The sequence below is a fragment of the Panthera onca genome, chromosome D1 (genome assembly GCF_046562875.1).
Source record: "Panthera onca isolate mPanOnc1 chromosome D1, mPanOnc1 haplotype 2, whole genome shotgun sequence".
Taxonomy (NCBI): Eukaryota; Metazoa; Chordata; class Mammalia; order Carnivora; family Felidae; genus Panthera; species Panthera onca.
This window is the reverse complement of record NC_138348.1, coordinates 14,600,428-14,626,293: the sequence shown is the minus strand read 5'-3', so window position 1 is coordinate 14,626,293 and position 25,866 is coordinate 14,600,428. Positions and strand designations below refer to the sequence as shown.

The window sequence follows — 25,866 nt, the reverse complement described above, 5'->3', positions numbered from 1 at the left end:
TTTTGAAACAATTCGGTGTTGGGGGATATGGTAAAATTTACATATCTGGAAAAGCTTGCCTTATTTTTGTCACAGAAATGAAAACATGTACCACATTTTCCCGTCTGAATATCACCATGAGTGTTCAAGTAGTTGGGGGTGGGTGACCTCCGCAGCATCTTCCCAGAAAACTCTGATTTTTATGTCCATGAATTTATGGTCCCCTATTTGACATCAAGCTCTTATAGCCAAGAGGTGGTGATGGGTGTAGTTAAAAAGAGAACTAATATTATACCAATCTCATTCTGAGACAATGGTGCTGTAACTCTAGATAAATTATTTAGTTTCAGGGGCTTCTGTTATCCCGTTTGTGAAATAAGAAAGTTTCAATTTTGTTATACGCTATCATATGAACAGTTATTTCTACTATGAAATCAATTCAGTTCTGTCAGCTAGAATAGCCATGAAACCCTGATAAAAGCAATAAAATAAAATAAAATAAAATAAAATAAAATGAAAAAGAAGATAAAGCAATAAAAGAAACTGCTAGAGGGTCGTCTGGGTGGCTCAGTTGGTTAAGTGTCCGACTTCAGCTCAGGTCATGATCTCAGTCAGTGGGCTAGAGCCCCACATCAGGGTCTGTGCTGACAGCTCACAGCCTGGAGCCTGCTTCAGATTCTGTGTCTCCCCCTCTCTCTGCTCCACTCCTCTCATGCTCTATCTCTGTCTCTCAAAAATGAATAAACATTAAAACAATTTTTTTTAAAAGGAACTTTTACAGACACATCAAAACCCTTTGGATTTGAAAGGAGTGGAAGTGAAATCTAGGGGTAAGTTCTCATCTTTAGATTCAGTGTTTGAGGATTCCCTGGGGATTACTTTGCCTTAGTAGATTGATTGATTAATTGGTTGATTGATTGATTGATTGATTCATTTTTGAGAGAGAGAGAGGGGTGGGGGGAGGCAGAGAAAGAGAGAGAGACAGAGAATCCCAAGCAGGCCCCAGCGCAGAGCCAGTTGGGGGCTTTAACCCGCTAACCGTGAGATCAGAACCTGAGCCAAAATCAAGAGTCTGCTGTTTAATCAACTGACTGAGCCACCCAGGCGCCCCGGCCGTAGTTATTTTAAACATTTGTCTGTCAGCTAAAAAACAGTAAAAAAGATAAAGAGAAAAGAAAACGAAGGACTCCGCCCTTAATCTCACTAATTCCTTCATGCATCCTTTTAATCTTTCAGGTTTCATGCTAGTTATGTATCAGTTCTCCCACTGAGGACGCTTTACATATTTCAAAGAGGTCATCACTGGAAATGCTTTAAATCGATTTAGGAAGAGGACCATATAAGTTGCATCTTCAGTGCTGGGACCTCCAGAGCTCTAGTGAGGTCACCAGAACGTATGTATGGAAAGGGGTACGTGAAATAGTTTTGATTTAAACGTACAAGTTCTTCCCCAAACTAGCCACAGACGGAAATGATTCCTTGAGTTGTAGGTTAGGGTGGGATTTCACAGTGTCTTAGCTCATCATTAGGAATTTTGTCCATCTGAGGCCATATCCCCTCAAGATCTGTCACATGCAGCACTTTCGGCTTCTACTTAAGTCTGTGCCCTCCACTGTCTTTCTGCAGTAACATGGTGTGGTGCCCCTCACTTCCAGCTTTTGGGAAACTACAAGGCTGTGCTTCCTCAAGTCTGTGTATTAGAGCTAACAGAATAGTCATTACAGGTGTGTCTCCTCTTATTCAGCACAAAATAATGATGATCATAACAATGGTAAAAAATTGAAATGGCGATACTAATTCAGACTCAGACTCAAGATTACCCTCCCTGATTTTACATGTTTCTTCTCCTTCGTTTTTCTTTCTGAATTACAAAACAAAAACAAACAAAAAACAAAACAAAACAGCTATTTTCTCCTGGAGAGAGCCCTTCAAGAGGGCTTGATAATAGTTTTTGATAACTGAATTATGTCGCTTGGTTTTCATTTAGAAGAAACTGGCATTTAAACACAGCCTGGGTGTTATCCTTCTTTTATTCAGTCTATATATATGGTCCTAAAGGAACTCATTTCTCTTTGAATCAAGACTCATCTCCAATAATTTCTTCCTCTTGTTTCTGAGCATTTCAAACATGACAATGCCTCCATTTCTTTTGAAATTATTGTTATTTTCTTGTTCACAATCATGCTACCATAATTTATACATGATTATAAATATATGTAATTTATAATCATGTGTAGATGCACTTTATTATCTCATCATCGTCTTAATGATTTTATTCTCCCCTTATTTCTGAGAACAGTGTCTCATAATTATCTTACAAGGTATTCAAGATATAGCAATTTTATTTAACTCCCCTTTTCAATAACCCTTTTTATTTTAAGTTTTAGAAGAAAAAATCCTCACCAGTATTGTTCAGGGCTCAAATTTTGTTTTATATTTGTATCTCTTCTGAGATAATTTGGGTGCGGCTATCCATGAGCGAGTAATGCCTTAGGAATTGCTTTGTGAATAATTAATATCAGAGAATCTCTGACCTGCAAAACTCAAGTGCTGGTAAAAGTCAGCTCTTCCTCATTCCTGGTTCTGTCTCTCACCTGCTGAAACCTGCAATTTCACAGTATCTTTGGCAACAAATGCTCCTTTCTCTACTTCTTATTTGGTGCATTCAGAGAATGATGCAAAATGTTAATGACCTTGGGGAAAGCCTTTCTCCCAAAGTCTCCTTCCATATTCAGAACCGCGATAGAGAACTAACAATGATCTTGTCAATGTGTTAAAATTTGTTTTTTAATTTTTCTTTATTTGCTAAGTTTAAAAACCAGTCAGTTGTCGCATTTAGGACCATACCACTAATCCAAAGCATTTCAGTAAGCACAAGTAACCGTGTATGATTGATATCTTGTTCATGGGATTAATATGTTTAACTATACAAAGGTATTAAATACTTAATGTAACACATAGGTTAAAATATCGATTTGGGGTTATTTAGTGAATTTTAATTCTACTCCTTTGAAAGTTCTATTTGATTGGAAAGTAGTTGGTTCAATAGTGTCACTGGGGTTCACTGTTTTTCTTTTTAATTGAATCTCTGCTGATTTCTGGAGAAATTGGTGGGAAGTTTACTTCTAGCTCATACCTGGGACAAACGTACTGCAGGCTTTCAGTCTTTTACTTTTTGAGTGTAAGCCATTAACATTGACTCTTGACCACTAATATTCTTTCTTATTCCTCTCCTGTTCCTTACTCTTTCTTTCTCCTCATTCTTGCTGGTCTTTCTTTTTCCTTCCTACTCATCAAACCCTCTGCTTCCTTTTCCATATAACGTCCAATATCCCAGACCCATACTTGTTTCTACTCTTAGATGGAGTGTATCGACTTGCACAGTGGATTTTTTTATCTCACTGGACCTTTTAAGGGAGACTGTATGTTCCTTTTCCAATCTGTAAATAGCCACAAAGGGGGAGAATGTAGCCATTGGCTTCCCTTTCCCACTGGCCAAAGTTCACCCCACAGTGGGCCATTTGCACTGCAGTCTGGCCATGTCACTGGACTCTTCCGGCAGCTGTGGGAAAAGGCAGAGTCCGAACTGGCAGCGGGGGCATTCAGAGCAGGAGGCGAGATTTGTGGGAAAGCCACTGGGTGTATTTAGGTTCCAATCATGTCACACAGTCTCTTCTACCTCAGCAGCAATAGGAAATGTCCGTGGGTAGGATTTCAGAAGTGCTCACATCCATGTGGCTCACATCCAAAGTCCTGTCACGTCAGGCTCACAAACGACCTAAAGATGGAGAATAGTTTCCAGAAATTTCTTCGTCTATGGTCTTTTAATATCATAATAAAATGCAGTCCATTGTTAAGGCATCTCGGGCTACAGGCAAGAGAATTTCAGGACCCTGGATGACATAACAATCTGGGAATCTTGCTTGATGCACCTCACACTCAGCTGTTAGCTCTCAGTTGCTTGACTGCTCAGGTGACATTCACTTTCACCCCAAAGGGACTTGACTCTTTCGTGCTTTGCCCTTGTCAGTGGATCCTCCTGAAAACTAATCATCTTTATAGTCACATGATAAAAGATTTGGACTAGCACCCTCACATACAGTATATGTCACTTCCCAAATTTAAAGGCCCATAAAATACTGTGTCTCTTTCCTACTGGTAAGAGATGTGAATAGAAAACACTTTCTGGGGGCGCCTGGGTGGCTCAGTCAGTTAAGCGTCTGACTTCGGCTCAGGTCACGATCTCACAGCTCGTGAGTTCGAGCCCCACATCGGGCTCTGTGCTGACAGCTCAGAGCCTGGAGCCTGCTTCCAATTCTGTGTCTTTCTCTCTCTCTTCCCCTCTCCCACTCATGCTCTGTCTCTGTCTCTCAAAAATAAATAGACATTAAAAAAAAATTAAAAAAAAAAAAAAAAAGAAAACACTTTCTGTTTCAACTGAGGGAATCTCTGTGTCTCCCAGACCACCGGAGTCTTAAGAACTCCGGTGTGACAGTCCCCCCACACTTCACAGTGTTTATCTACCGCTTTCTGCCTTGTGTGAACTTAGGAGGTGTGTAAGTTATCTACTGCTACAGACTGGCAAACACTAGGCCAGAAATTCGTGGCTTACAGCCCCAAAGTTTAATCCCCAAATTGGTGGTTTTAAATGGCAAAACCAAAATTTAAAGACTTAAAAGCATAAAAGCAATTTATTTGATTATGATTCTGCAGTTGGGGTTGGATTCAGCTGGGTGGTCCTTCTTCTCGTTTCACCTGGAAACACTCTGAATGGTGCAAATGGAGTTTGAATGGAGTACCTGGTCCAAGATGGCCTCATTCACACATTCAGGAATTGGCTCAGATATGCCAGTTCTCATTCATTCTCCAGGAGCGTAGATTGGGCTCTACCATATATACCACAGTTGTTTTAGGGCAATGGTTGTTTCACAAAAGTAAAAGCTTCAAGACCTCTCAAGCCAACCTTTAGGGATTAATCGAAATCACTTTTGCCACATTCTTCTCATGTGGTTAAAGGTTATCTGTGTCACACACGTTTAGTCCAGATAGAAGCATGGAGAGATAGATTCCACTTTTTTTTAATTGAGCTATAACTAGCAAATGACATTACTATGGGTCTCAGCTGCACAACCTAATGATTTAATATTGCATAAATTCAATATTGCAAGATGATCGCCATAATAGTCTAGTTAGCATCCATCACCACACATAGTTATATTTTTTTCTTGTGATGAAAACTTTTAAGAGCTACCTTTTGCGATTTTCAAATAAAGAATAGAGTGTTATTAACTGTAGACACTATGTTGTACATGATTATATTCCCATATGTAATATTTGTTTATTTTATACCTATAAGTTCCTTCCTTTTTGCCACCTTCACCCATTTCACCCGGCCTCCCTATCCCCCACTCTGGCAAGCACCAATCTCTTCTCTGTATCTACAAGTTCAGTTTATTGATTTGTTTTTTAAGATTCCACAGATAAGTGAAATCATATGGTATTTGTCTTTCTATGTTTGACTTATTTTTTAAGTCATTATTTATTTATTTATTTTGAGAGAAATAGAGAGAGAGAGAGAGAGAGAGAGAGAGAGAGAGAGAATTACCTGGGGAGGGACAGAGAGAGGAGAGGACAGATGATCTGAAGTGGGTTCTGTGCTGACAACAGAGAGCCTGATGTGGGGCTCGAACTCACTAACAGCAAGATCATGACCTGAGCTGATCATGACCTGAGTCAGATGCTTAACTGACCGAGCCACCCAGGTGTCCCTATGTTTGACTTACTTAGCATAATGCCCATAAAGATCCATCCACCTTTGCAAATGGCGATATTCAAAGGGAGAGCAATATCTCATTTTTATGAAGGCAGAAATTTGGAGCTGTTCAGTTAAAGCTGAACCTGTCAAGATCTTCTGACTATAGTGCTTGGCTCCCACCTACACCCCTGTGAGAGAGAGAAAGAGAGAGAGAGAGAGAGAGCATGAGTGGGGGAGGAGCACAGGCAGAGGGGGACAGAGGATCTGAAGCAGGCTCCGTGCTGACAGCAGTGAGCCCAATGTGGGGCTTGAACTCACGAACCATGAGATCATGACCTGAGCTGAAGTTGGACGCTCAACCGGCTGAAAAACCTGGGTGCCCCATCTGGTCTTTTTGTATTCCACATGCTATTGATTTCCCAATAATACAATTTCTCAGAGTCATTCTGTATGAATTATACACATTAAAAGATCAAATACAGTGCTCACCATTTAAACACTTAATCATAATAGAGATCCAAAGTCATTGTTATGCACTGATTTTTAATAGGTCATTTATATACCTTCTATTTATGGGAAATAAATTTGTAATAATAGTATCTGTTTTTAATAGCTTTCTTGAGGTATAATCCACATAGTATACAATTCACTTATTTAAAGTATATAATTTAATAGCTGTTAATATAGAAGACTGTGAGACAATCAAGACTATCTAATTTTACAACATCTCTGCCACCTGAAAAGCAGCTTTGTCCCATTCACAGTCACTTCTTATTCCTCTCCCTCACCATCATCAGCAGTCCCCAGAAAGCACTAATCCACTTCCACTATAGATCTGCTTGTCTAGACATTTCATATAAAAGGAATTATATGCTTTGTTATCTTTGGTAACTTGTTTCTTTCACTTAACATAATGTTCTTAGCATAAGTGTCATCCACCCTGTGGCAAGTATCAGTATTTCTTTCCTCTTTGTTGATGAATAAAACTCCATCTTATGAATATATAATTCATCCATCCGTTGATTGACATGTAGAATGTTTCTCAATTTCAGCTTTTAGGAATAGTGCTCCTATGGACACTGGCGTACAAGTTTCTGTGTGGATATATGTTTAATGTCTCCTAAAAGAATTGCTAGATCGTTGTTGATACATGTTTAACACTTTTAAGGAACCGCCAAGTTGCTTTGCAAAGTGGCTGCACCAGTTTACAATTCTACTGGCAATTTATGAGAACTCCAGTTTCTCTACATCCTCGCTGACACTTGTTATTTTCTGTCTTCTTTGATTCTCGATGTCCTAGTGGGTATAAAGTGGTATCGCATTATGGCTGAGGTTTGCGTTTCCTATTAACCAAAGGTGTTAAACATCTTCTCAGGTGCCTTCGGCCACTTGTATATTTTCTGTGGCGATCTGTTTATTCAGATATTTTACCAAGTTTTAAGCAGAGTTATTATCTTTTTATTATTAAGGGGTAGGAGTTATTTATATAGTCTGAAAACAAATTTCTTATCAGACACAAGTATTTTCTTCTACTCTGTGGGTTGGCTCTCACTTTGTTGATGACATAATTTTCAGTACAAAAGGTTTTTAGTTTGGTGAAGCCAATGCATCTTTCAAAGTCACTATTATGTATTACTTTCTAATAAAATATTTTATATCTTCCACTCATGGGAATTAAATTCTTAATAACCATCACTGTTCTGCTTTTTTCCTGTAGAAATTTTCACTAGATTTGATAGGCACTTCGGGTGGGGGGTTGTAGGACTTAGAGATATTGATTGATTTTTTTTTTTTTTTTGGTAATACAATTCTATTCATGAGATGAATTTTACATACAATGAAATGAAGACCTTTTAAGTATATAGTCTGATAAGTTTTGGTAAATGTATGTACTCACATAGCCATTAACAAATTCAAGATTGGGGTGCCTGGGTGGCTCAGTCGGTTGAGCAACCGACTTCGGCTCAGATCATGATCTCACAGTTTATGAGTTCAAGCCCCACATCAGGCTCTGTGCTGACAGTCCAGAGCCTGGAGCCTGCTTTAGATTCTAGGTCTCCCTCTATCTCTCTGCCCCTCCCCTACTCATGCTCTGTCTCTCTCTGCCTCGGAAATAAATAAACATTAAAAAAAAACAAATTAAAGATCTAGAATACTTTTATTAATCCAGAAAGTTCTGTCATGTTCTTCTTCAGTTAATTCGCCCAGATGTAACTACTGTCCTTATTTGTATTACTGTTTCTTTTTTTTTTATATGAAATTTATTGTCAAATTGGTTTCCATACAACACCCAGTGCTCATCCCAACAGGTGCCCTCCTCAATAACCATCACCCACCCTCCCCTCTCTCCCACCTCCCTATATCACTCTGTTTCAATGTTTAGTGTTTTGTACTATTCTATAGCTTCATGTAAATTGAATCATAGCATTTACTCATAGTGTATGGTCTCTTTGTTCTTAGATTCATCATATTGAGGTGTGTGTCATTAGTCCGTTACTTTTCTTTGCTAAAGACTATTCTGTCTATCCTGACAACTCTGTCTTTCAAGAGCAATGTATTTGCATTTAATGTAATTGTTAATTTTTTTGGAATAAGTTCATCTTATTGGAGTTTACTTTTTTGTCCCCTTTATAATTTATTTTATTTCTTTTCTATATTATTTTGAGCTAATTGAGTAGATGATTTTCATCTATTATTCAATTTTACCTTCTTTTAACATCTTCTTTTTTAAATAATAGGCTTTATTTTTTTATAGCAGTTTTAGGTTCACAGGTACATTGAATAGAAGTTGTGGAGATTTCCCATGGACCTTCATGTTCCCTGATTTCAGAGGGTCTGAATAGATATTTTTCCAAAGACATGCACATGACCACCAGGTACATGAAAATGTGTTCGACATCACAAGTCATCAGGGAAATTCAAATCAGAATCATAATATATATCATTTGATATCTCTTAGAATGACTATTATCAAAAAAACAAGAGATAAGAAATGTTGCTGACGATGTGGTGAAAAGGGATCCCCTGTGGACCATTGATGGGTGTGTAGATTGGTACAGCCATTATGGAAAATAGTATGGAGGTTCCTCAAAATATTAAAAATAGAACTACCATCCATCAATTCTACATTGGGTATATATCCACAGGATCTGAAATCATGATTGTGAAGGGCTATCTGCATTCCTAGGTTCATTGCACCATTATTCACAATAGCCAAGGTGTGGTACAACCTCATCCTTGACTGATGAATCAATATAGAAAATGTGTGATATATATTATTCAGACTTTAAAAAGGGGAAAATTCTACCATTTGCATAAAATGGATGGAGCTGGAGGCCTTGATGCTAAGCGAAACAAGAAAGACACAGACAGAGAAATACTGCATGATCTCACTTATATGTGGAAATGATATAGTTCAATTCACAGAAGCAGAGAGTAGAATGGCATTGGGAGAAATGGGGAGATGTTGGCCAAAGGGTACAAGGTTTCAGTTATGCAGAATGAATAAATTCCACAGATCTACTATATTGCATGGTTACTGTAGTTAACAATACCATAATGTATACTTGAAATTGCAAAAAGGATAGATCTTACACTAAATCTTCTTACACACACACACACACACACACACACACACACAATGGTAACTATGTAGAAAAGACATATGTGCTAATTAGTTTGATTGTGGTGATCTTTTCACATTATATGCGTATCAAAAAATCAACTTGTACCACTTAAATATATATAATCTTTGTATGTCAACATGCCAATTTTGGGACCACTAGTGCAGTCATGAAGCTTCATAATATCCCAGAAAGCAAAAAGCAGTGAGAACACTGAAAACTTGTTATTTTACTGAATTTGTTATAAAATAATCTTTGACAGGAATAAAATATTAGTGTTGGAAAGGGTTCCCAGTTAAATAATGAGCAGCGTTAAAAGTGAAACGGAATTTTTTTAAGTTTATGTATTTATTTTGAGAGAGAGAGAGAGGAGAGAGAGAAAGTGCAAGTGGGGGAAGGGCAGAGAGAGAGAGAGTGTCCCAAGCAGGCTCTGTACAGTCAACACAGAGCCCAAGGTGGGGTTCAGCCCACGAACCGTGTTATCATGACCTGAGCTGAAATCAAGAGTTGGATGCTCAACCAACTAAGCCTCCCAGGTGCCCCCAAAATGAAATGGAATCTTGTAATAGTTACCAAGGATGTGATACACTTTAATACACTGAAATCAACGAATTGTATTGTTTGTTTTTTAAAGTTTTTATTTAAATTCCAGTTATTTAACATACAGCATGGTATTAGTTTCAGGTGGACAATATAGTGATTCAACACTTCCATACAGCACTCAGCGCTCATCACAACAAGTGCCCTCCTGAATCCCCATCACCTGTTTTACCCATTGACATTCCCTCCACTGACCTCCCCTCTGGTAACCATCACTCGGTTCTCTATAGTTAAGAGTCTGTTTCTTTTTTTTTCTTTTTCTTTTTTTTTCTTCTGTCTCTCTCTCTCTCTCTTTCCCCCCCATACTGGTTTGCTTTATTTCTTACATTCTACATATGAGTGAAGTCATGGTATTTCTCTTTCTCTGACTTCCCTATTTCACTTAGCATAATACTCTCTAGTTTTATTCATGTTTTTGCAAATGGCAAGATTTCATTCTTTTTGATGGCTGAATAATAGTCCATTGTGTATGTCTACCAGATCTTCTTTACCCATTCATCGGTCGATAGACAATTGGGTTGTTTCCATAGTTTGGTTATTGAAGATAATGCTGCTATAAAATTTGGGGTGCATGTATCCCTTTGAATTATTGTATTCTCTGTAATCAATGAATCTTAAAGCTTCATGATATAAACTTTGGCATGCAAGTAATCAGGGCACATCTGCTAATCTGCTCTGCCCACTATGGGCATCGAAATTCTATTGGCAGTCCTAACTTGAGAATCCATACTACAAATAGAGAATTAAAGAGGCTTCTTGCTGCAAAAGTGGGTTCTCTCTACCTCTATTAACTAGAGACAAGTCTAGTGAGTATTTCTGAATGCCTCTGGTACTTTCTTTTATTCCATTGACACAACACAACTTTAAATGAAATAATATCATCCATTTTTTTTCCTTCAAGCTAGGCTCTACCTTTCTGTACTTCAATCTCAAAAAATATGTTGTATCTTTTGTGTATTTTGAAATATTTACTCCATCTTGACAACATATATTATTTTACTTCTTTCCCTCTTAGAGTTATAGATTTCTCTTGTTGTAATTCCTATATACCAATCATACAAACTAGCAGAATATCTCAAGGCCTTTGTAACACTACATTTAAAAAATCTCACACATAATGCCTCCGTTATCTTAATAGTCAAAAAACAACAAGAAAAATTATTTTATATATATATATATATATATATATATATATATATATATATATATATATTTGGCTTTGGTTCACTAACATGGAACTTTTAAAAGTGAAACTAATGATAGAATTAAAAGAACTTCTTGACACACAAAGTTAATTCCTTTGCTCTGAAAGTGCTCAAGACAAAACAGGATACCCTATCTGAAATGTGCTATCGTCAGAATTACAAGTCATAGAGAACAGGCTATACTTTATGGATGCTCACTGTTTGAACAGTTGTGATTGTGTCAATATCTTTCTTCTTACCAAACCAGAGTGTAGACTGAGATGTGGGGAATATTTCACAATTGCCAATGTTAGAATTGAGCTCTCAGGAAAAGAAAGAACCAGGATGGCAATATGAAAGAAGCTACTAGCTTGTGGGCAGAAGTACTGAAAAAAGTAAGGAAATCAGATGGATTATATTAGAGAGCATTGGGGAAGTCGGAACATACACTGTCAGCTTTGCTATCTGTACAGATTAAATAATCAACCAAAACCCTCGATTCATTTTTTGTTTTCTGAGGTAATTTTGAGATGCCATAGCTTTCTCATGGCATTTTTCACTTCTACATTTCTCAGTGTGTAGATGAGTGGGTTGAGAAATGGTGTCCCAATAGTATAAAACACGGCCACCATCTTATCCATGGGGAAAGTGGTTGGGGGGCGTGTATAAATAAATATACATGGACCAAAGAATAAGACTACTACAATGATGTGGGAAGTGCAAGTAGAGAGAGCTTTTTTCCTCCCTTCTGCACTGTGGTTTCTCAGTGAATGCAAGATGACAATGTATGAGATCATCAGTATCACAAAACTGCTTGAGCAAATGGCCCCGCTGTTAGACACCAACAGCGTGTTGATCACGTAAGTGTCCATGCAAGCAAGTTTCAGCAAGGGCTGCAAATCACAGCAGTAATGATCAATCAAATTGGGTCCACAGAAAGGCAATCTCAAGGCCAGGATAATCTGGGCTATAGAATGTATAAAAGACCCTATCCATGCAAGAACAATCAGGATGGTGCAGGCCTGACGGCTCATGATGGTTGGGTAACGTAAGGGCTTACAGATGGCCACGTAGCGATCAACGGCCATGAGGATGAGGACGAAGATCTCCATGCAGCCAAATAAATGTAGTGAAAAGACTTGAGTCATACACTCATTGTAAGAGATGATTTTTTTTGCAGAGAGTGCATCCACAATTAGTCTGGGGGCTGTGGAAGTTGAAAAACAGGAATCAGCAAGGGACAAGTAAAATAGGAAAAAGTACATGGGGCTCTCAAGTGTCCGGCTGGACTTGATGGTCACAATAATAAGCAAATTCCCTACCACAGTTCCCACATAAAAAATGAAGAAGATTACAAATACCACTTTCTGTCTCATAGGATCTTGGGTCAATCCTAATAGTATAAACTCAGTTACGCTGTTATTTTGCTGCATAATTTCAGGCAAACTGGAGAAAGCGCAGTTTAGAAATGATCTGCAAAGAAAAAAGTATGAAATGAATTCTCCATTTGGAGGTCAAATCTATATGCTTGATCATGGAAGGTTCGCTTACCAATGGATAATCCCTTGTTTTCTTTTGAATAAAGTGGAAATCACAATATTCACAATTTATTCACCTGACTGCCTATGGAAACGATGAAATATGTTGATAATGAAAGAGTACCTGATTCTTCAGGCATAATAAACATTAATTTAGGGGATTTGTTATGAGAGGGTATCTTTTTGAGCTGAATGTCTTTCTTTAGTTTACAACAAGGACCTATGAGAATAGAATGTTGCAAAATGGAGACAACTCATGCATGATTTACATGCTGTACTTTCCTATTACTTGAACCTGGTAGTTCAGTTATAAAGTCTCTTCTAGTAAACATTCTGAACATTGAAGGAATGATGTAGAAACACTGAGAGTGTTTTCCTTAACAAAAACCTAAACACACACACACACACACACACACACACACAGAGAGAGAGAGAGAGAGAGAGAGAGAGAGAGGGAGAGACAGTCTTAGCAGTGATCAATTGGTCCACTCAATTGTGAAACTTACTTTAATCTGTTACCTTGACTAAATTTATTTCCTGTTACTTTACCTCTCAATAATTTCTAGTTGCTTACAGTTCTAAATTTGGTATCTATCATTACACTATGTACTTTTACAGTTATACAATAATTATACTATATTATGTTGTCCCTTCATTCAGAATTTTTATGGGTCTTTTAGCATATATTCTTTTTTTAATTATTATTTTTTAAAGTTTTTTTTAAACTTATTTTGAGGTAGTGGGGGCTGGAAAAGAGAAAGGGAGAGACAGAATCCCAAGCAGGCTCTGTGCTGTCAGTGCAGAGCAGGACGCAGGGCTCAAACTCACCACGTGTGAAATCATGACCTGAGTCGAGATCAAGAGTCAGACACTTAACCGACTTAGCCACTCAGGCTGCCCAATTTTCTTGAAACACAGGAGAGATTGAGACTGAAATTAAGGATAAATAGAGAACATTTGGCATAAATCAAGATATTTTTTCAAATGTCATGTTATCTTAAGGACCAGGGATTTGGAAAATTAGCTAAGGAAGCTCCAAATCATATATGAAATTTTTCAAAAGAATTCTTGGAATCTATATTCTTTTTTTTTTTTTTAATTTTTTTTTTCAACGTTTTTTTATTTATTTTTGGGACAGAGAGAGACAGAGCATGAACGGGGGAGGGGCAGAGAGAGAAGGAGACACAGAATCGGAAAGAGGCTCCAGGCTCCGAGCTGTCAGCCCAGAGCCTGACGCGGGGCTCGAACTCACGGACCGCGAGATCGTGACCTGGCTGAAGTCGGACGCTTAACCGACTGCGCCACCCAGGCGCCCCTTGGAATCTATATTCTTGAGTGTCCCATACCCAGACTTCAGTAAGAGAAGATAGAGACAGGAAGGAAACAAATATTTCCTTATACACACCAAACAATGGAAAAATCCTTTTCTATTCTCATCACATATATCTTCCAAATAGTAGCACAATTAAAAGGTAATTAGAAGGTGCCAAATCGTTTAAGTATATTTACAACATATATTCGGGACAAAGCATAGTTTTCTCAAATATAAATGGGTTTCAGAGGTCAATCTTTAAAAACACAGCACAAATGAATAATGGGCAAAAGAGCTGATTTCAAAAGGAACTCTTCTTATTAAAAATAATTAAGCATGGGAAAAGATACTCAATGTCACTCATAGTTAAATACATTCAAATTTAAATTCCAGTTATATATCTTTTCAACTATCAGATTATCAAAATGACCTTTTTGATAAATGTCTTTTAACAAACAGTGCTGAAAACGATATGGGAAACAATCAACCCCACACATTTTTGGTAGGAGTTTAAGTGGGTGCAATCTCTCAGGGAGTGATTTTCAACATGGATGCTAATTTCAACTGCACCTACACATAGGTCTAGTGATTCTGTTTGCTGCAGATAATCCCACTCATGGGTGCAAAGATAATCATAGCAGCCTTTTCCATGTTGGCAAACAGTAAGAAACAACTTCAATGCCCCTCACAATGGAGCCAAATGAATCAGGGAATGGTATTTTATGCAATCGCTGATAAAAAATGAAATTGTCAACACAATATGCAATGATTTCTAAAATATGCTGTAAAGTAAAAGAGTTCAGGACTGTCTGCTGAGTATAGTAATATTTTTATTAGCAATATCACACATGCATAGACTCATATCAACTAATTGTATTTGAGAGAGTACCAAAATAGCATAATATATGTGGCCTCAGGGTGGGAAAATTGCAGTCTTGGTAACACAGTTAGGGGGATGACCTTCCTTTTAAAATATTGTCTTTGGTGAGTGAGAATATGTTATAATCATGTTGCATTAAAAATAAAGCTTTTAAACACCTTAGTAGATGGTTTGTTATTCACATTGGCATATGACTCATTCATAACACTGTCTTCTGATGTAGGCTGTGGGAACAGCAAGATTCTTGGAGCTAGAGTAAGATTGAGGAGTCTGAGTAAGAGGGTGATTCGGCTATAGGGACAGTTTTGGACTTAAGGCTCTTTACCCCATCATGCACCACCACACTGCCATTCGCTACATGTGCTCCTGAAGTCTTAGGAGTTTGCCAGATATGCTCCTGGTCAAACACTTCAGCAAACAGTAATGAAAACTTGTTTGTGGTTTCTAAAGATTAAGTATTATAAAAAGACACCTATATATTATCTATCTATCTATCAATTATCTATCTATCTATCTATCTATCTATCATCTATCATCTCTATCTATCATCTATCATCTTCTATCATCTATATATCCTATCTATACCTATGTCTATCTATCTATCTATCTATCTATCTATCTATCTATATCATCTATCATCTATCATCTATCTATATCTATATCTATCTATATCTATCTATCAATCATCTATCTATCTATCTATCTATATCATCTATCATCTATCATCTATCTATATCTATATCTATCTATATCTATCTATCAATCATCTATCTATCTATCTTCTACTTATTTATCATCTATCTATATCATCATCATCATCATCATCCATTATCTATCATCTATATATGTATATATCTATCATCATCCTCTATCATCTATCTATCATCTACCTGATAGAGACTGAAACATTTGTATAGTTCACATAAAAATAAATATGAGTGACTTACATTAGAATGAAGCAACATAAGGTAGGTAATTTTTATCTGTTCGCTTATGGATTTAAGCACCTAGAAAAAATGTATATAGTTAATATAAGTATTCTTTGAGTGAATGGAATAATTAAAAGAATTTCCTACTGATACAACCCAATAGTGTTTGGTCCTATTCAATACTCAGTTACCACTGAAAAGGGAAGCCTACTCCATCCCAAATAAAGCCATCATCTCCATGGAGCATTTACTGGAACACTCAAAAAATGTTATTTCCAATTGACTATCTCTATGTCAGGAGCTGCTGTGCATTTATTTTATTTCCATCTTCTCAGTTTAGATTGTAAAGTACTTCCAGAAAATTCACCAAACTTTCTTTCCTTCCCACAAATGGCTTTTATGTATTAGATGCATACTGTGGCATTGATCAGATTAATTTTCCCTGAGTATTAAATACAACTAAGTTAATTCCCAACACAAATCTTACTGATTTTGATAAGAGCTTATGTAAAGGTTAAGATGTTCAGTTGTTCTGTTTTCTTCACAAGGTAATTTGGCCACTTTTTACTCAAATGAGAATTAAAAAGAACAAAAAAAAGTGTTTCTAAAGTTCTGTCTGATTATCTGGGACCAGGATCTCTTCAATGTCACTAAGACTCAGGTTCTTACCTGCATGCTAGAAGACAAAATCGGTCTCCGATTTATCCCACACTTTCTGAAATCCACGGTCACACGGAATTTTGACTGGGAAATGCTTCTCTTTTCCTTTTCCTATGGTAGTATTTAAATATGAATGATGATAGAGTCTGGGGAAGGTCATTCCCTAAAGTGTCCCTTCCCTTTTAATTAAGAAGCATGAACTAGATGTGATAAAGAACTTAATATTTAATATAATTAGATTACGAGAAAAAAGGTGATATATTCTTGCAGTTAAAGCTGTTTATTTGAATCATAAATGTCATCTTTTGACTGGAATAAGAAAAAAATATTATCTATAATCCAGTGTCCAAGACGTGGTTCCTGATTCCATTATCCAAGAAAATGAATTGGGACTTCTTAAAGAAATGGCTGATTCTAGGTATGGGGTGGGGAATGTACAAGATGAACTGGAATACCTTGTAATGCTAGAAAGTAAGAAAGTGCTAATGCACACACACGTACGCTCACGCTGTGATGACAATATGCCAAGGGGACACAGGAGCAAACTGAAATAGCCCCTAGTGCCAAAAGCAGGAAAAAATCGAGCAACAAAATAAATGACACTGAATTGAAATATAACTCATAGTATTAAAAATTCATGAGTTCATATTGATGTAGCAATGAAATAAATAGCTAATAAATAGGGGGTAATAGACAAATCTCCCATAAAAAAGAATTCCTAATGATTATGTAGGTACCCTGCGCTCAAAGAGTCATAGGATAACTCTCAATCCTTCCAAAAGGCACATTGTGGAATGGGGCAGGGTGGGGAGGTAAATTTATAGGGAGAAGAAATGTGACAAACACTAGCTCAACTAGGTGATCAAGGTTAACATCAACAGTGATGAGTCCCATTGAAAGTATATACTCACTTGTACGAAGTGATGAACATGGCACTTTTCCTCTGTGACCTCTCTCCCAATAACCCACAACGCCAGTCTAATCTTGAGTAAAATATCAGACAAACCCCAAATGAAAGTTTTTATATAAAATGTCTGGCTAGTTCTCAAAACTGTCAAGTTCACCAAAAAAAAAAAAAAAAAAGAAAAAGAAAAAGAAAAGAAAAAAAGAAAAGTTAAGCATACACTTATGATCAGCACTGAGGAAGGTGTAGCACTGTTGAATCGTTGTATTACACACCTGAAACTAATATATAATAAAGTATGAAACTGTATGTTAGTTATACTTGAAGTAAATAAATAAGAGAACAGTCGGAGGAACTGTCACTGCCTGGAAGTGCTGAAGGAGACATTGACAATGGAGTGTAAGGTGGCATGCTGGATGGGGTTCTGGAGAAGAAAAATGGCATTAAAAACAAAGTACGGTAAAACCTTGGATTGCGAGTAACTTGTTCTGTGAGTGTTCTGCAAGACAAGCAAATATTTCAAATAAAAATTTAACTTGATAAACGAGCGATGTCTTGCAATACAAGTACTACATCATGCCTAACATCACACGATCACAACTGAGCCAATGGTTCTTCTCTCTCTCTGTCTCTCATTGTGAGATTGTGGGTGATCATCTCCTATGCTCAGATGCTTGGTCTCAGGCCATGGTGTTTGGTAGAAATCAGTGATTTTTCAGGAGGTTGGAAGGTGCCCGCAACTGGAACTAGTGTATTTTTTGTCACTCCAAAGCATCTATGGACAGTCCTTTGCTTTTCCATACAAGAGTAAGCTGAGGAATCCTTTGTTTCCTTCTAGGTCAGGCTGCCTGCAGATACAGACCCTTTCCTCTGCTGTCTTTTTGACAGTTATAGCAAATACAGTATATGACAAGTGCTTATTAATATTGTACTACAGTTAACATCCGTGCTAGCAAAAGATGCAGAAGAAGATTCCATTGAGCCAATAGATAGCAGTGATTTTGTTACTGATAGTGAAAGTCATCCCGCATAATAATTCTCCACTCTCTTATTACCTTCACACCAGCCACGAAGATTTTCAGAGGTAAGTACAGGTTAATTTGTTTGTTTTTCTTATATGTTGTATTTTCTTTATTTTTTGGTACTATATTACAGTATCATAATCATTTTTATAAGAATATTTTTTGGTTTGTGGAATGAATCATCTGAGTTTCCATTATTTCTTACGGGGAAATTTGCTTTGATATACAAGTGCTTTGGGTTATAAGCATGTTCCTGGGAATGAATTATGCTCACAAGCCAAGGTTTTACTGTACCCTGAATAAAGTATGGATATTAGTTAAAAATCATGTGTTCACATCAAGTGAATTAGTTGTGACAAATGTACCATAGTATGTAAGATGACAACAGGAGAAACTGAGTGCACGGTATATGGGAATTCTCTGTATCATTTCCACAATTCCCATGTAAATGTAAACTTGTTATAAAATATAAAGTTTATTAAAAATAATCAGCTTGGGGCGCCTGGGTGGCGCAGTCGGTTGAGCGTCCGACTTCAGCCAGGTCACGATCTCACGGTCCGTGAGTTCGAGCCCCGCGTCGGGCTCTGGGCTGATGGCTCGGAGCCTGGAGCCTGTTTCCGATTCTGTGTCTCCCTCTCTCTCTGTCCCTCCCCCGTTCATGCTCTGTCTCTCTCTGTCCCAAAAATAAAAAAATAAACGTTGAAAAAAAAAATTAAAAAAAAAAATAATCAGCTTATTTCATTTAAAACATCATCAAAGTTTATCTGTGTTTTAGCATGGCTCAGAAATTTCTTCCTTTTCAATGCTGGGTAACATTCCATTGGATGTATGCCACATATTATTTATTCATACGTTGATGGACACTTGGGCTGCTTCCATATTTTGGCTATCATGAATAATGCTGCAATGGACATGAGTGTACAAATATCTCTTCCAGTCCCCACTTTCAATTCTTCTGCTATAACCCAGAAGTAGAAATCCTGGATCACATGGTCAGTCTATTTTTAACTTTCTGAAGAAAGTCATAGTGTGATTCACAGTGGCTGCGCCATTTTTATATCCATTTTTTTTGTTTTTGAAATTTGTTTAATGTTTATGTATTTTTGAGAGAGACAGAGACAGAATGCAAGTGGGGTAGGGGCAGAGACAGAGGGATCCAAAGCAGAATCCAAAGCAGGCTCCAGGCTCCGAGCTGTCAGCACAGAGCCCAACGTGGGGCTTGAACTCACGAGCTGTGAGATCACGACCTGAGCCGAAGTCGGACGCTCAACTGACTGAGCCACCCAGGCGCCCCACAATTTTTATATTCTTATGAACAGTGTGTACACAAGTGTTTACTGATGCTGAGTATCTTTTCATGTGCTCTTTACCCATTTGCATACAGGTATGTTTTGAGAAATATTTATTCAAGTCCTTTGTTGATACTGAGGTGTCAGAATTCCACGAGTTGCCATTTTACTCTGTTGACATTGACCTTTGATATGTAGAAATCTTTAATTTTGAGGCAGTTTAATTAATTAATTGATTTCTTCTGGGCCTGTGTTTTGGTGTCATATTCAAGAACTTAATGTGTAAGCTAATATCCTGAAGCTTTTTTTTTCGTTTATATTTTCTTCTAAACATTTTATAGTTTTAGCTCTTATATTTATGTCTTGATCCATTTTGAGTTTATTTTGGATATGGTATATGTTAAAGGTCAACCTTCATTCTTTTCCACATGAATATCTAGTTTTTCCAAAACCGTTTGTTGAAAAAACTCTTTTTCCCCTTGGATGATCTTGGCACCCTTGTCTTTTCACCATATTTATGATGGTGTATTTCTGGGCTCTCAAATTGATTCCATTTGTCTATGTGCCTGTCTTTATGCCAGTACCACACTGTTTTGATTATTGTAGCTTTATAATAAGCTTTAAAATCAGGAGATGTGAGACATACAGCTTTCTCTTTTCAAGAATTTTTTTAAGCTAAAGATCACTTGAGGTTCCATATGAACCTTTCAACTGAGTTTTCTCTACCTGTAAAATTATCATTGAGGTTTTATAGGGGTTATATTAAATATGTATTGTTTTAGATATTATCGACATCTAAACAATTATTGAATCTCCTGATCCATGAAAAAATGTGGTATCTTTCAGAGTACACACACACACACACACACACACACACACACACACATATGAAGAGATTTATTATCAAGAATTGGCTTTTGTGTATATGGAGGCTGGAAAGTGCAAAAGCTGTACAGTCAATGTCCCATTCTGAGCCTAAAGACCAGAAACTGCTATAAACCAGTAAGAGCTGATGTCCCAGTTAGGGTCCAGAGGCAGAAGGCTGCTGTAGAATGAGGAAGAATAATGTGTCAGTGTGCCAGCCATCAGACAGGAAGAGATAATGGTTCAGTTCAAAGGCTCATGGGCAGGAAACTTCCCTCTTACTCAGGGGAGATCAGCCATTTGTAATTTTCAGGTCTTCATTTGGTTGGATGAGGACCCTACATCAGTGAGAGCAATCTCCTTTATTCAGTCTACCAATTCAAGTGTTAATCCCAGCCAGAAAAACCTCATACTCATGACACAAAGCAATAGTCAAAAAAATATTTTGTGCACCCTGTGGCCCAGGCAAGTTAACGTATAAAATTAGCCAACACAAGTCCATTGTTTATCAATCTAGCACCTATACATATCACCTTAAGCCATACTTAATCTCTAAATAAAGACAACACAAGGTCACAATTCCACCTAACATTATACAACTGTCCTGCATACAACTGAAATGCACTAAACTCTCCACAAGAAGGGAAGGTAAAGTTTTGGGGTGATTATTTTCTTCTTGATATTCAGTAAGTTAAATACTGTGATAGAAACTAAGAAATACAAAAATGGCGTTATAGAAAGGAAGCAACATTTTTGCTAGTGAATCACTAAGGATAACAATGTGTGGTGCCTCTCCCATTTCTATCCTTTGATTACAGGACCTGGCTATGGGAGGAACAGCAGCATATAATGGGTGCTGATTCAGAACACACACGGCCTTCCAGAGAACTGAAGACTCTTGCTCAATCCCTGCAAGGTATTGCCACCCAGCTGGTACTATAACTAATTCTGTAAAGGGTCATCCCACCATTTTATCAGGACAATTGCCTCAAGATAATGGCAAATATGGCAAGACCAGTGAATTCCACGAACATGAGTCCATTGTGACACTTCATTTGCTGTGAAGTGAAATCACTGATAAGAAGCAATGCTGTATCTAAAACTATGATGGTGGATAAAAAAATTCTTTAAGTGCATGGATGGTAGTTGTGGCAGAAGCATTGCATGCAGGGAAGGCAGATACATATCCAAACAAGTGCCTATCCCAGTAAGAACAAATTATTACCCTTCCATGATGGAAGCAATCCAGTGTAATCAACCTGAAACCAGGCTGATCATGCTGAGTAATGGTGCCATATTGAAGACTCAATGTTGTTTCTGTTGCTGGTGGACACTTATCAGTGGTCATGGCCAGGCTAGCTTTGGTGGGTGGAAGTCTATATTGTTGAGCTCATATATAACCTCCATCCCTGCCACCATGGCCACTTTGTTCATGAGCCCATTGGGAGATGATGGGAGTGGCTGGGGAAAGAGGCTGACTGGTATCCACAAAATGGGTCATCCTATCCACTTGATTATTAAAAATCCTCCCTTGCTGGTCAGTGTTTGGTGAGCATTCACAAGGGACATAAATATCTTCATGTGTTTTTACTCATTCATAATGGTATGTAAACATGCCTCTTCCTCAAATTTTCTTGTTACCAATTTTCCAATAATGTTTCTTATAAGTCCCTGCCCATTTAGCCAAACCATTGGCCAAAACCCATAAATAAGTATACATTGCACATCTGACCATTTCTCCTTCCATGAAAGTGAAGAACCAGGTACACTGCTTGAAATTCTACTCATTGAAAGAGTTTCCCTATGACATTGACCGTTAGGGATTTTCCATAATGGGGCTGTAGTGCTGCATCTATTCACTTTTGAGCTGTGCCCACATATTGCTGTAGAATTATCTGTATAATAGCCCAAGTCGAATTATCTAATAGCCCAATTATCTGTATAAGGCCCAAGTCTTTTTTCCTTCTGTCAATTGATCACAGTGAACTCCCTGCCCCCCCCCCCCCCATAAGGCCTTGGGTGTAGGCTGGGAGAGAGAAGGCATTGTAGCAAAAGTGGGGACTGTAACATTTGGCCATTTTTTTCATGTAATTTTGCCTTCGGTTCCTGCTTGGGTCAGATCACATATACAGCAGTCTCTTTATTTTGGGGGAATATGTTTCAAGATCCCCAGTGGATGCCTGGAACTGGATAGTACTGAACCCTATACATACTATGTTTTTTTTTCTATACATACATACCTGTGATAAAGTTTAATTTATAAATTAGGCACAATAAGCAGTTAACAACAATAATAAAATAGGTATGGTTATTCCTTTTATCCAGTGCACAATTAGGTTAATAAAAGACCATAGGCCCCTATTGGAGAAGACTGAAGGAAGGATTAATATATACATTTTTGGCAAAAAAAGTGTATACATACACACACACACATTTTTGGCAATGTCCTGGGGTTCTTCTGCAAGGGATCCAATCTCCCCTTGATTCAAGGAATTTTGAGTCTATAAACTGGTTCCGGTCTGGAAATTGATTGCCAGACCATGAATCTCTGTCTGTATGATTAAGTTACACTTTTGTTTACTTAACCTAGAACTTTTTTGCTAACACGGATCAAGTAAGACTTGAATAGGCTTCCTCTCGATTTCGCTTCTAGGAACACCATCATGAACTGGTGAACACTTTAAGTTGGCTTGTATTGATTATTCTGACTGCTATTTTGATTCCGCTGTCGTTTATGGGGAGCACACCCACCTTGCCTTTAAGGAGGCTGAGTATTGGGGCACCTGGATGGTTCGGTCAGTTAAGCATCCAAGTTTTGATCTCGGCTCACGTCATGACCTCACAGTTCGTGAGTTTGAGCCCTGTATTGGGCTCTGTGCTGGCAGCATGGAGTGTGTTTGAGATTCGGTCTCTCCCTGTCTCTGCTCCTCTCTCTCTCATGCTCTCTCTGTGTCTCTCTTGAAATAAATAAATAAATAAATAAATAAATAAATAAATTTAAAAAATTAAAAAAAAATAAAAAGGTTGAGTGTTAACACTTGGCCACTGTTACCTGGGATCACATAACTCCCACTGCACTGGGATTTCCCAGTTCAGTGACCCTAGCTCCCATGAGAGTTTTGGCCTACAGAAAGCAGTGTTGCAGAGCTTTTCAAGGGTGCTGGGACTCACCTGACAAATTTATTTCTTATGGTCATGATCAAAGATGTATCTTCTGGACACTCCCAGGATGGTTAAGTATCTTAAATGACAAATCCATTCTAACACTACAATTTTCCTATAACTTTATTTTATTTTGAGAGAGAGAGAGAGCATGGGGTGGGGCAGAGAGAATGGGAGAGAGACAATCCCAAGCAGGGTCTGCACAGTCAGCTCAAAGCCCCACTTGGGGCTTGATTTCATGAAACGTGAGATCATGACCTGAACCGATATCAAGAGTCAGACCCTTAACTGACTGAGCCACCCAGATGCCCCTTTTTTATACCTTTAAATCTCTCCCTCCACATTAAACCAAAGAAGGTGTGGGTTTCTAATTTGCTTACCTTTGGTTCATGTTTTAGCTAACAAGCTGAAAAGCTGTTAGCTTTTCCTCAGTCCCCCAGCTGCAACATTAAATGAAGAATCTCGGGGTGCCTGGGTGGCTCAGTTGGTTGAGAGTCTGACTTCAGCTCAGGTCATGATCTTATGGTTCATGGGTTCGAGCCCCACATCGGGCTTTCTGCTGTCAGCTTAGAGCCTGGAGCCTGCTTCGAGTTCTGTGTCTCCCTGTCTCTGCCCCTTCCCCGCTCGTGCTTGGTCTCTCTTTCTCTCTCTCTCAAAAATAAATAAAAACATAAAAAAATTAAAAATAAATAAATGAGAATCTCTACTTAGTGAACCCATATCGATGAATTTGGTTTGGAGTGCCTGGGTGGCTCAGTCAGTTAAACATCCAGCTCTTGATTTTGGCTCAGGTCATAATCTCACAGTTTGTGAGATCAAGTCCTGTGTCTTGTCCTGAGTGGGGCTTTGTGCTGGGTGTGGAGCCTGCTTAAGATTCTCTCCCTCTACTGCTCTCTCTATAAACAAACAAACAAACAAACAAACAAACAAATAAATTTGGCTTCATTGAATTTTGTTTCTCCCATGATTATCCTATCCTTTTTTTTTTTTTTTTGAAAGAGTGGGAGCAGGGGAGAGAGGCAGAATGAGAGAGAGAGAGAGAGAGAGAGAGAGAACCCTAAGTAAGCCTCACACCCAGTGTGGAGCCCAGCATGGGGTCCAGCACGGGGCTGGATTCCACGACCCGGGTCACCTTAGCCAAAATCAAGTGTTGGATGCTTCCCCACTGAGCCACCCAAGATCCCCCATCCTATATTTTTAGTATCCGTTCCCACATGTATTCCACAGATTTCTGTCTTTAAAAATTGGAAAACTCAAGTTGTTATTTTGGAGTGTAATATGCTCCTCATGGATTATACTTTGTACCTCACCTAGGGGCCTGCAGGGACTCAAGTCTAGTTATGGGTCTAGGAGCAAAGAGAGTGGAGGGGTGGGTCCTGAGGAGAATCAGCCAGTTCTTTCAGGGAAACCGCCTCCGGAGGGGCCATTACAGTTTCGTCAGGCAATGCACAGTTAATCCTTTAGACTAAGAGGGAGAAGCCACTTCAACTGGCAAAGAAGACCCATATTCTCTGTTTGTTCCCTCCTCCTCCCCGTAATCTAAGGAAGAATCTGGCTTTCATCCATGACTGTTTTTTTCTCAAATCGTCATCCTATATCAAGTTCTTTTGTTTATACTCTTAAATATTTCTTAAACTCTTTTCTATCTTTCTGTGTCAGTCTGGGTCCCCTAGATGCAGACTCTGCGATGGGGAGTTTTAGAAAAGTGATTAACAAGGAGAAGGGCTGAGAGAGAAGAAGCTGAGGAGTGTAGTAGGAGAAGAAAGTTGGGGTCCCAACTGGAGCTTGGCTTCAGCCTCGAGCCATGGGAGCTCTGGGGTTTACGTTGTAATACAGGATTGGTTCCGCCTTGAGTCAAAGGAATGAGTCTTTTTTACCCTTGTTCCTCTCATTCATTGGCCACTGCTGGGTCCTGGGATGGTGGGCATAGCCTACAATTTTCTCTGGTGCAAATGTACAGAAAATATGGGGCTCTGAGCTCTGAGCTGTTAGTAGACCAGACACACAGCAGCTGGGGGCACTGGAGGATTGAAGAGAAATGGAGACGGACACAGCAGTGCCCACAGCATTCCGCATCCCCACTGGCGCCACCAGAGTTCAGGCCTCCATCCTTTCACACCCAAATTACCACAGCAACATCCCAACCTCTTCTGCCGCCACTCTTG

At 38.4% G+C, this 25,866-nt stretch overlaps 1 protein-coding gene across 1 annotated transcript; it reads right to left on the bottom strand.

Moving 5' to 3' along the window:
- Positions 1–11,641: 11,641 nt before the first annotated feature.
- LOC132662498 (olfactory receptor 4C11) lies at positions 11,642–12,574 on the bottom strand. The gene has a single exon (XM_060607953.1). It carries the CDS (start codon positions 12,572–12,574, stop codon positions 11,642–11,644), a length of 933 nt encoding a protein of 310 aa, XP_060463936.1.
- Between the last annotated feature and the right edge of the window lie 13,292 nt (positions 12,575–25,866).